General features: G+C 52.7%; 2 protein-coding genes across 3 annotated transcripts; one reads left to right on the top strand and one right to left on the bottom strand.

Annotated features, from left to right (window-relative positions):
* Positions 1–62: 62 nt before the first annotated feature.
* Positions 63–4,298, top strand: MZT2B (mitotic spindle organizing protein 2B). 2 transcript variants are annotated; one of them, XM_079762808.1, is made up of 4 exons: positions 63–604; positions 870–1,018; positions 1,884–2,063; positions 4,046–4,298. In XM_079762808.1, exons 1-4 carry the CDS (start codon positions 441–443, stop codon positions 4,201–4,203), a joined length of 651 nt encoding a protein of 216 aa, XP_079618934.1. In that variant the 5' UTR covers positions 63–440; the 3' UTR covers positions 4,204–4,298. The 2 variants fall into 2 exon arrangements, with proteins under 2 accessions (XP_079618934.1, XP_079618933.1); XM_079762807.1 differs by lacking the exon at positions 1,884–2,063 and having other exon boundaries at positions 79–604.
* A 1,016-nt stretch (positions 4,299–5,314) lies between these two features.
* LOC307094110 (tubulin alpha-3 chain) lies at positions 5,315–9,454 on the bottom strand (the record flags this gene model as incomplete). Its single annotated transcript, XM_079762661.1, has 4 exons — positions 5,315–5,611; positions 7,428–8,108; positions 8,381–8,529; positions 9,334–9,454. 4 exons carry the CDS (start codon positions 9,452–9,454, stop codon positions 5,315–5,317), a joined length of 1,248 nt encoding a protein of 415 aa, XP_079618787.1.
* Between the last annotated feature and the right edge of the window lie 1,076 nt (positions 9,455–10,530).

The following is a 10,530-nucleotide window of genomic DNA, read 5'->3' as shown; positions in this document are numbered from 1 at the left end:
GGCTGTTAGTAGGCCCTCGGGGCGCGCCCCCAGTGGAGCATCCGGGCCTGGAACAATTACTGTATACACTGTGCATTGACTGCCCTTCGTCCCACAGGCATTTATTGAGCGCCCACTGTATGTCAGGCACTGCGCTGGATGTTGCTACTTAAGCGAGAACGACCAGTGCAACCTAGCAGGGAAGTCCTGATCGCCAGGGAGCGGGTCTCTTTGGTCTGCCACGGTCTCCACCACGCCTAACACACTGCCCGGCACGTAAATGTGGATCGAGTGAAAGAGGGGAGACAGACTGATCCCTGCCCTCCAGTGTAGGGCTGTCCGGAGGCAACACCGTGACGCTGCAGGGAGAGGAACAGCCGGCCGGGCCAGTAGAGGGCGCCGTGGGAGCGCCCGGCGGGGCGGGACGGAGTGGGGCGCTCACCTTCCCGCCGGCTCCGCAGATGGCGACGCCGGGCGCTGGGCCCGGGCCGGGGCCACCCCCGGGGCTGGAGGCAGCGCTACAGAAGCTCGCGCTGCGGCGGAAGAAGGTGCTGAGTGCCGAGGAGATGGAGCTGTACGAGCTGGCGCAGGCGGCGGGCGGCGCCATGGATCCCGACGTGTTCAAGTGAGCGGGCGCGGGTGGAGGCTGCGCGCTGGTCCGACCCCCAGACAACCCGGCTATTAGACCCCGCCAGGCCACTGATCTGTATATTAGAGCCTCCCGTCCTCGTCGTGACCCTCTGAGGGCTCAGAGTAGAGTCGGGACCTTGACAAAGGTGGCCCTCCTGGACCTAGTGTCAGTCTGGTAGCCATGCCTGCCCCGTTCTCGGCCCAGCAGACGGGCCGGGGGACCAGTAGGGCTCACTGCGCACCGCATCTTTTCTCACCAGGATCCTGGTGGACCTGCTGAAGCTGAACGTCGCGCCCCTCGCAGTCTTCCAGATGCTCAAATCCATGTGTGCCGGGCAGAGGCTGGCGAGCGAGCCCCAGGATTCTGCTGCAGGATCCCTGCCCACATCGAGCGTGCCTGAGACCAGAGGTCAGCTGGGGTGCTCTCTGCCCCTGTGACCCAGGCGGAGGGGTGGCAGGGGCCAGGAGGTGGGCAGTGCCAGGCACAGCGGGCTAAACCCTCAGTGGTCAGGCCTTTCTGTAGGTCTTCTCCCATGACCCCCTGGACCCACCCAGGGACTCTCCCATTTGGTGCAGTCCCCAGCTTTGGCCTCAATGCTAGCCATGAGAGAGCAGGTTTGGATCAGATGGAGGCAGAATGGGTGCCCCAACGTGGCCCAAGCAGGCTAGGCCTCATCTGACCCAGCCTCTTCTCACCTCATAACTCATGCCTTCATGCCACAAACACAGGGGCAAGACTGCTTTGGTTCCTGTTCCCATGGTGTGTACACTCTCCGGGGAAGTGCTCAGGGGAGTGGGCAAGCAGAGAGGCTTTCCTACAACCGCCTCCCCTGAACCCACCTCACCCAGCTCCAGATCCTGCCCAGGAGTCAGTGTGGCAGTCCTGGCTGCCCTGGGCACTCAGGGTGCAGAGGCTGGAGTGGCAGAGCACCTGGGCTCAGGCGTGAGGGGCCTCCTCACGCTCAAGGATTACGAGCAGGTGCTGGTGATGAGAATGTCAAGGCAGAGCTCCCCGCGTGTCCCTTCTGCCCCTGATGACCGTCAGAAACCCTCTGTAATGCAGCAGAACCTCCTGGGCTGGCTCCTGGGCCAGAACACTCAGGCACTTACAGGCATCCTGAGAAGCAGCTGACACTGGAGTGGAGGGCAGGCTGGCCCCTTTGGGTGGGAGTGCCAGGGCCCTAGGCATTCAAGCCCCCTTTCCTGAGCGGCGCTGGGCTTCCTCACTGACCCATGCTCCGTCTGCTCTCTTTGTGTCTCTCTCTGACCTGCAGAGGCCTCCTTTCTCTTTGCCAAGAACTGTAGCCCCCCTGCAAGGGCCTCCTTTTCCTCAGCCCCGCGGCCTGCGGCCTCTCCGGTTCTGCACCACAGCCCAGCTGCCACGCACTCGCCTCTCTCTCCAGGGCCCCCCGGTTCCCTCCGGTACTCTTGCTGCCTGTTCTCTCCTTTTGCAGGTTGCATTTATTGGTTTATCTCTGGGGGTTGTTGTGCTCTCTTGTTTCCATGGAAACTGCTGTGGCCCAAGAAAGCCAGAACAGCTTCTAGCTGCAAGGGCAGGATCCTGCTGGCCATCTCTGCCACGCAGCTTAGAGACTAAAGACACAATTTCATGGTTTATTAAGAGACAACCTGCAGTACCCCTAACCCCCCAGAGACTAACTCTGCTGGGTGAGACTTGTGCTCTACAAAGGTGTCCCTGCCCCAGAGGAGAAGAGGATGAGGGGCAGGGAGGATGCTACAGAAGACCTAATTCTGCTTGGCCTGGCCTGGGAGGTGCTATGGCGTCTGAGCTGGGCACTAGCATGCTGGGAGACGCGGGGTTGCAGGGCTCAGAGGGATACTTGCACACTGACAGAATATTGGCATTTGTACCAAAGAAAATGTGGATGACAGTTCTCTTTGTACCTGTTTTTTGTGAGTCACTGGCCTTGTCAGATTTAAAGGCAGGCTGGGTTGACTCAGCTTCACCCCACAACATGCTCCTGTCTGCTCCCCCTTGGCCCTGGGTAACCTGTTATTACATTTCTGTCGAATCAAGTGCACATGAGCACTTGAGTGTGAAGACCAGGGAGGTAGGGCAGAGGAAACCTGAGCTGTCCCAAGTTCCAGAGGAAGAACCAATGTGACCCTCCCCACCACACCAGGCAGCAAAGATCCCGCTCTCTGAGGAAGTACTTTCCAGAAATTCTCTTAAGAAGGGATGTCATAGCCCTGCAGGAATCCTGGGGAGAACTTAGTTGTCAGTCTTGGAGAGCATGGAAAGCGAGTCTGATGTTCTATAGAAGCCAGGGTCTGCAGTTTCCAAGGCAGGTGCCTCGGCTTGCTCAAGGTGACAGATGGTAAAAACAGAAATGACTTAACAGGCCCCTAAGAAACTTGGTTGCATCTTTTCTCCAACAACTCATAATTTCCCTAAGGCAGGCTATTTGACCCTGAACCCTGAAGGAGACTAGGGGTCAAGCAGGAGACAGGAATCCTGGTCAAAGCCCACAGGGCAGACCCTGGCTGAAGCTGGCCCGGAAGGGAGGGACTGTGAGCTGGTGAGTGAGCCTGGTCCACCAGTACATTTTGTCCCCTGGGGGGTCCTCTTAGTCTTGCTGATGCTGTCAACACTCAGAGCCCAGGGAAATCAACCATTTAAAATAAAACTCTAGTCCAGGTGTGGTTTCAGGTATGCCTGTCGTCTACACACACACACACACACACACACACACACACACACACACACACAAGAGAGAGAGAATAAAGTAAGCAAATTACAAATGAAGGAACAGACCAGTGGTCTCCATCCGAGTGTGACTACCTAGTGGTCAGGGCAAGTCTTGAGCAGTCAAGCCTCTGCAGGACCCAACCATGGGATCTGGGAGTGAACCTGAGAGCAAGAAGCTTGACCACTGAATGTTTGCAGGATACTGAGGGAGGGAGGAAAACGGGAGAAAGCGCTTCCAAGATCCAAGTTCAAAAGCCTGACTTCATCATCTGTTGATGACTCCTGTGCTTCCTGTGTTGTCTGATGGGCTGAGACATGGATAATCCAGAGGAGAGGAGAGTGCCTTGTGGGGACAATGAGATAGCAGCTCTGCTGATAGCGAGCCCTCCTGTGCTGCTGGCAGTTGTAGCTAACCACAAAAGCTTCCTAGGGCAGGAGTCAAGAAACTGAGCTTCCCTGCCCCTAAACTGGCCATCGACACTCCCACCCCCACACCTTCATTCTAGGACACCCTCCCGGGCCTCCTGCACTCTGCCAAGGACTGCTCTTGGATATGCCATCTGTAGGCAGTCTCAGCCTCAAAACCCTGGGCTGATACAGGGTCCCCGGCTGAAAGTACTGTGCTAGGAACATACTAGATGTAAATGTTGCTCAAGAAACACAGAGATGCACTGTGATGGTGGAGTTGGTGCTGGTTCCTAATGACTGTTTTCTGTGTCCGCTCAGGGAGAAACAAAAGCAGCACTGCTCTTGGGGGAGGCCCCACCCTGGCAGAACGAAGCTGCCGGGAAGGATCCAGCCAGAGGATGCCCCGACAGCCCAGTGCGACCAGGCTGCCCAAGGGGGCGGGGCCTGGGAAGAGCCCCACTCGGAGCAGTACCTGAGCCAAGCAAACCACGTGCTATGGGCTCCACCAGCCTCCTAGCAGAGGTTATGCACGAATCCCCCCAGTTGGTAATAAACCTTTTTTTTTAAAATTCACGGTCTATTCAAGATGTTTTTTATCATATTTTCAATATATTAAAGCACAGATATTTAGAATTAGTTCTGTTGCTCATCCTGGCTATGCTATAGCTGAACTAACCAAATGACTTAAACTAGTGACGTCACCCTCATGGATCTCATGTCAACATATTTTGCTTGAGACCATTCTTAGGGTGCTCAGGTGCAGTGGGAGCAGGGGTTTAAAGTATGGAGGGGGGAACACTGTCAAGTTACCACAGACAGGACAGGGATGAATTTTTAGAGCTTCTAACCTTCTGTGGGTTATGCATGCCATTGAAGAACCAAACAAAGCCCCTTACCCCCAAAATGCCCTGACCTTACACATGTGACCCAGAGTTTTAGGGATTCTGTGGACACCCTCCCCCCTTCCATGGGCTTCAGATTTTAAAACCCCAGTTCTGCCCGGCTGGTGTTGCTCAGTGGTTGAGCATCAACCTATGAACCAGAAGGTCCCAGTTCGATTTCCAGTCAGGGCACGTGCCCGGGTTGTGGGCTCGGTCCCCAATGGGGGGCGTGCAGAAGGCAGCCGATCAATGATTCTCTCATCACTGATGTTTCTATTTCTCCCTCTCCTTGCCTCTCTGAAATCAATAAAAATATATTTAAAACTCCAGTTCTAAGCTTTTGTACTTTAGTCCACACGTCCCATCAGTGGACAAGCCTGAAAAATGGCAAATTCAATGGAAAAATCGAACTCAATTTTCCTAGATTTGAGTAAATGTTAACGCTTTGAAGTCTTGGATTGGGCATATTGACTGTTCCCCCGGGTTATATCATGTAAGCAGTAGCTCCTTACAGGTGTGGGTAGTGCTGCATCCACCCCAAAGCACAGCACCGTGTAGCCCAGACCAGGCCTGGCAGGCTATCCACTCCTGTGGGCAGACAGGTTTGATACAGAAACTTTAATAACCAACAACTTGAAACCAGGAGAGCTGAGGGGTGACAGGAGAGAACAGAAGAGAGGTACACCCGCCAGCCGCACTCTCCCATTCAGTATTCTTCCCCTTCTTCAGCCTCAGCTTCCACGGAATCCACGCCCACCTCTTCATAATCTTTCTCCAGAGCTGCCAGGTCCTCCCGGGCCTCGGAGAACTCCCCTTCCTCCATGCCCTCCCCCACATACCAGTGCACAAAGGCTCGCTTTGCATACATGAGGTCGAACTTATGGTCCAGGCGGGCCCAGGCCTCGGCGATGGCGGTGGTGTTACTCAGCATGCACACAGCCCGCTGCACCTTGGCCAGGTCTCCCCCAGGGACGACGGTGGGGGGCTGGTAGTTGATGCCCACCTGCCAGAGAAGAGGAAGAAAGCACTGTGTGAAGCTTCTGTCGAACCCAGAAATGGTGGCATGTAGGCGCCCTCTGGCGACCTGACAGTCTCTGAGCCCTTCTTTGTGCCAGGCAAGAAGGGTGATGGTTTCCAGACAAGGAAAGACAAGTGTCCAGAGCTGCGACTCTGGCTCAGTCCCAGCTGCCTGAGAGGCTGTGTCCCAGCAGCTATGACATGTGATAGGCACCCTGGTGATTAAACTGTCTTCCTTCTGAGGAAGGACACCATCCTGGATTCTTCATACGTTACTTTCTCCATAGGCTTCAACAAGAGGGGAACTGATCTCCATAGGGGAAGCCTTTTTCACCTAGGACACAACTGTGATGGTATTGCAAGGGAAGATCATACTCCCGCTTTCCCACCAAATAATCAGTGTGTGTATAGCAGAGTGACAGGTACACTGCCCGAGGACCTAGGACCACTGCTTGGACTACAACAGCAGATGGCCTGTGTGTGTGCTAAGTAGGAGGGAGGGGTGACATTCCAGGGCTCAGACCAAGGGGAGGCATTCCAGGCTTCAGGGGAGAGAGGGTGAGGTTTTGGCAGCAGAATACAAACAGGGTCAGCTAGAGTTAGGGTCAGCAAACTTTGTCTATAAAGGGTGAGACAGTATTTATTCTCTGCTGGGTGGGCCATGCACTCTGTCATGGCCACTCAATTATGTCTTTGCAGCACAAAAGCAGCTATAACAACAGGCCACTGAATGAGTGTGGCTGTGTTCAGTTAAACTTTACACAATCAGGCACTGGTCCACCGACCACGCTGATCCCTGAACTAGAGGAAAAGAACCCAGTGTAGGAAGCCCTAGTGAAGAACACAGCACAGGCTCTGGCTGGGTGGTTCAGTTGGTTGGAACGTCATCCCATACACCAAAAGGTGGTGGGTTCGATTCCCAGTCAGGGCATATATCCGTGTTGCAGGTTAGAATCCTGGTTGGAGAATGTGCAGGAGGCAACCAATCTCACATTGGTGTTTCTCACATCGATGTTTCTCTCACTCTAAAATCCCCCCTCACCACCTGCAAAAGAAGAATCCGGCACAGCAGGCCCACTAGAAGCAGTTGAGGGTCTGAGCCAGAGGAGGCAGCATGAAAAGCAAGGGAAACAGATCCCAGAGGGAAAGAATAGACAGGGTTCAGTAATCAAGGACAGAACAAAGCTGAAACATGACAGCAAGGTTTCTACTCTGTATCAAAAGAGAGGCTGGTACAAACTGGGGGTTTGAGGCAAACTCAGGCGGGAATTTCTAGGCTTACTGAGAGAAAGAAAAGGATGTTGCCTTTTTTTTCAACAAAGATATTCATAATTATTTTTCCTTAAATCAAATACTTCATAGGACAGTTAAATTTGGTTTAATTTCTACATACCTATGGAATCAAGTGGGATTTAATGACACCAATAGTAATATCCCAATTTTAAATATCAACATGAATTACCAAAATGCCCAGAGACTTCCTATTATAAGAAGAAAATATCTTATTTCTAAGGCTAATAAACATTTCCCACACTAATTCCACCACCTGAACAGGGGAACAGAGATCCTTCAGAAAATTTCATGTTCTGTTAAGAAATATTCTTGCACCGCAGATAAACAGTGGGGAAGTTCAAAGAGGGAAGTTCAAAAGACACCACTGGATAAATTATCACTCTGGTACACTAATTGATGACCAAGAACCTAGCTGCCACGGAACGGGGTATTCTCCACAAGGGCAGCGTCCTATCGCAGGGTCTGCAGCATGCTAAAAGGTAAAAACACTCGTTATCACCCAGTCCTACCTTAAATCCTGTTGGGCACCAATCCACAAACTGGATGGTGCGCTTGGTCTTGATGGTGGCGATGGCCGCGTTGACATCTTTCGGGACCACGTCCCCCCGGTACAACATGCAGCAGGCCATGTACTTGCCATGGCGAGGGTCACACTTGACCATCTGGTTGGCAGGCTCAAAGCAGGCATTGGTGATCTCAGCCACGGACAGCTGCTCATGGTAGGCCTTCTCAGCCGAGATGACTGGGGCATAGGTGGCCAGGGGGAAGTGGATGCGGGGGTACGGGACCAGGTTGGTCTGGAATTCCGTCAAGTCCACGTTCAGGGCCCCGTCAAAGCGCAGGGAGGCCGTGATGGAGGACACGATCTGCCCAATCAGACGATTGAGGTTGGTGTACGTGGGCCGCTCAATGTCCAGGTTGCGCCGACATATGTCGTAGATGGCTTCGTTGTCCACCATGAAGGCACAGTCGGAATGTTCCAGGGTCGTGTGGGTGGTCAGGATGGAGTTGTAGGGCTCCACCACGGCCGTGGATACCTGGGGGGCTGGGTAAATGGCAAATTCTAGCTTGGACTTCTTGCCGTAGTCAACCGAGAGCCGTTCCATGAGCAGAGATGCAAACCCAGAGCCGGTGCCGCCCCCAAAGCTGTGGAAGATGAGGAAGCCCTGCAGCCCCGTGCACAGATCCGCCTGAGAGGAAGCAGAGACCGTGAGCAATGCCTTCTGAAGCCACACCACCAACCTCCAACAAGCCTAGGTCCCTTCTCTTTGACTCCACAACTTTAAATGGATCCCAGTCACCCCAGGTAACATGCATTCCACTGGGAGGGAAGGCAAAGCAGACACCGGAGATGTACGGATGGATGCACTGCAGCCACACCGGAAAGGAGGACCATGGGTTCATGATTCTGCCTTGGGTTTTTCCCAAATGACCCTGGAAGGCTTCCCAGCACCCTGCTTACCAATTTGCGGATCCGGTCCAGGACCAGGTCAACAATCTCCTTGCCGATGGTGTAATGGCCTCGGGCATAATTATTGGCTGCATCTTCCTTCCCGGTGATCAGTTGCTCAGGGTGGAAGAGCTGCCTGTAGGTCCCTGTGCGCACTTCATCTACAAAGAGGACACATGTGCCTTTAAGGACGATTGTTCACTCACCAGCACGGACAGACTGGGGGAATGTTCAATTCTACCACGCACGTGCTGTTCCTTGTAGGTGAACAGCATCAGTGTATCACAGGGAGGCTCTATGTAATACACAGAGCACATCTGCAATCTGTGGCTCTAGGGAGGTAAACTCACCTCATGGCACAAATACCAGCCTGACTGGTTCCCCAAGAAGAGAACCCCTGCACACAGGCAATTCTACATATTTATTTCACACCAAAGGGTACAATTTTAAAAATGGTTCATACCGGACAGTCACTAGGTCAGTGTGATTTTTGCCAGGCAGTCCTATCAGGGCACCTGTGTGGCCTGGTCTCAGACTTTAGGGTGACATTCTGTCATCTCTGGGTGACCACTGACAGGTGCTCTCTTTGCAGCTCTCCTCAGACAACTAATCTGGAGGGACCCAATGAATGTTCCCCAATTTCTATGTCTGAGCTGCAGTGAAGACTCATGCACCAGCTGAGAGTGCACAGCATTAAGGTGACGCCTACCTGGGGCTGAGGCAGTGATGAATGAATCTGTCATAAGCCCAGCTGACTCCTGGCAAAGCAGCTTTTTGCTGTATGTTAGGTTTTCCTAAATCAGGAGCCCAAGCCCCACATTTCAAGCACTAACCTTTCAGTTTCTCACCTGACATGGTCACGGCTTACCCGTGTGTCCATCCGTCCTTTCTGCAGAGGAATTCCTAGGAGAACCCTGGGGGATTAACTAGGCTCTCCCAGCCGCCCTGCTTGCCCGAGTACCTACCAACCACGGTGGGCTCCAGGTCCACAAACACTGCTCTGGGCACATGCTTGCCAGCCCCAGTCTCGCTGAAGAACGTGTTGAACGAGTCATCCCCACCACCAATGGTTTTGTCACTTGGCATTTGCCCGTCAGGCTGAATGCCATGTTCAAGGCAGTATAATTCCCAGCAGGCATTGCCGATCTGGACACCGGCCTGTCCCACGTGGATAGAAATGCACTCGCGCTGGGAAACAGAACATCAATGTGAGACCCTTGCCCCATCATCGTCAAGGCCATTGCCACCATATGGCATGAAAATAAGACCTGATCCGTAAGTTAGGAGTCATACATCCCTTAATGACAGGAATGCATTCTGAGGAGTGCATCATTAGGCCATTTCTTGTCACTGTTTTAACATCATAGAGTGCACTTACACAAACCTAGATGGTATAGCCTACTACACACCTAATTATATGGCACAGCCCACTGCTCCTAGGCTACAAACCTATACAGCACGTTACTGTATTGAATACTGTATGTAATTATAACACAATGGTATTTGTGTATCTAAACATGTCTAAACATAAGAAAGTACAGTAAAATACAATATAAAATATAAAAAATGGTACGCCTGTATAGGGCACTTATCCTGAATGAAGCTTGCAGTACTGGAAGTAAGTGGTGAGTAAATGTGAAGGCCTAGGACAGTGGTCGGCAAACTGCGGCTCGCGAGCCACATGCGGCTCTTTGGCCCCTTGAGTGTGGCTCTTCCACAAAATACCACGGCCTGGGCGAGTCTATTTGGAAGAAGTGGCGTTAGAAGAAGTTCACGTTTAAAAAATTTGGCTCTCAAAAGAAATTTCAATCGTTGTACTGTTGATATTTGGCTCTGTTGACTAATGAGTTTGCCGACCACTGGTCTAGGACATCACTGTACACTACTGCAGACTTTATGAACACTGCCCCACCAGACAGCCTCCTCCTTCCTCCCGACAGGGTCAGAAATAGAACATCGAAGCTGTCAGTGCTGCTCCACGCACAGGGATGTGGGTCGAATGGAAATATCAAGGAGAAACTGGCTGGGTAAGGCATAGAACACCATAACAGTGACTGTCAGGAGGAAGTAAATGGTGGCTGGAGGATCAGTAGGAATAAGAAATCAATATCGAGACATAAAGGAACAGAGGGGATTGTCATGGCAATGTGGTTTCATTATTG

The sequence above is a fragment of the Cnephaeus nilssonii genome (genome assembly GCF_951640355.1).
Source record: "Cnephaeus nilssonii genome assembly, chromosome: 22".
NCBI lineage: Eukaryota > Metazoa > Chordata > Mammalia > Chiroptera > Vespertilionidae > Cnephaeus > Cnephaeus nilssonii.
The sequence above is the reverse complement of the archived record's forward strand: the minus strand, read 5'-3'. Positions and strand labels throughout refer to the sequence as shown.

What these genes read in the sequence shown, in the direction of transcription:
- MZT2B (XM_079762808.1), top strand. Translation starts at nt 441, where the DNA reads ATGGCGACGCCGGGCGCTGGGCCCGGGCCGGGGCCACCCCCGGGGCTG. An exon ending in GAGCGTGCCTGAGACCAGAG is followed by an intron (nt 1,019 to 1,883) that starts GTCAGCTGGGGT and finishes TCTGACCTGCAG; the next exon opens with AGGCCTCCTTTCTCTTTGCC. An exon ending in CCTGTTCTCTCCTTTTGCAG is followed by an intron (nt 2,064 to 4,045) that starts GTTGCATTTATT and finishes GTGTCCGCTCAG; the next exon opens with GGAGAAACAAAAGCAGCACT.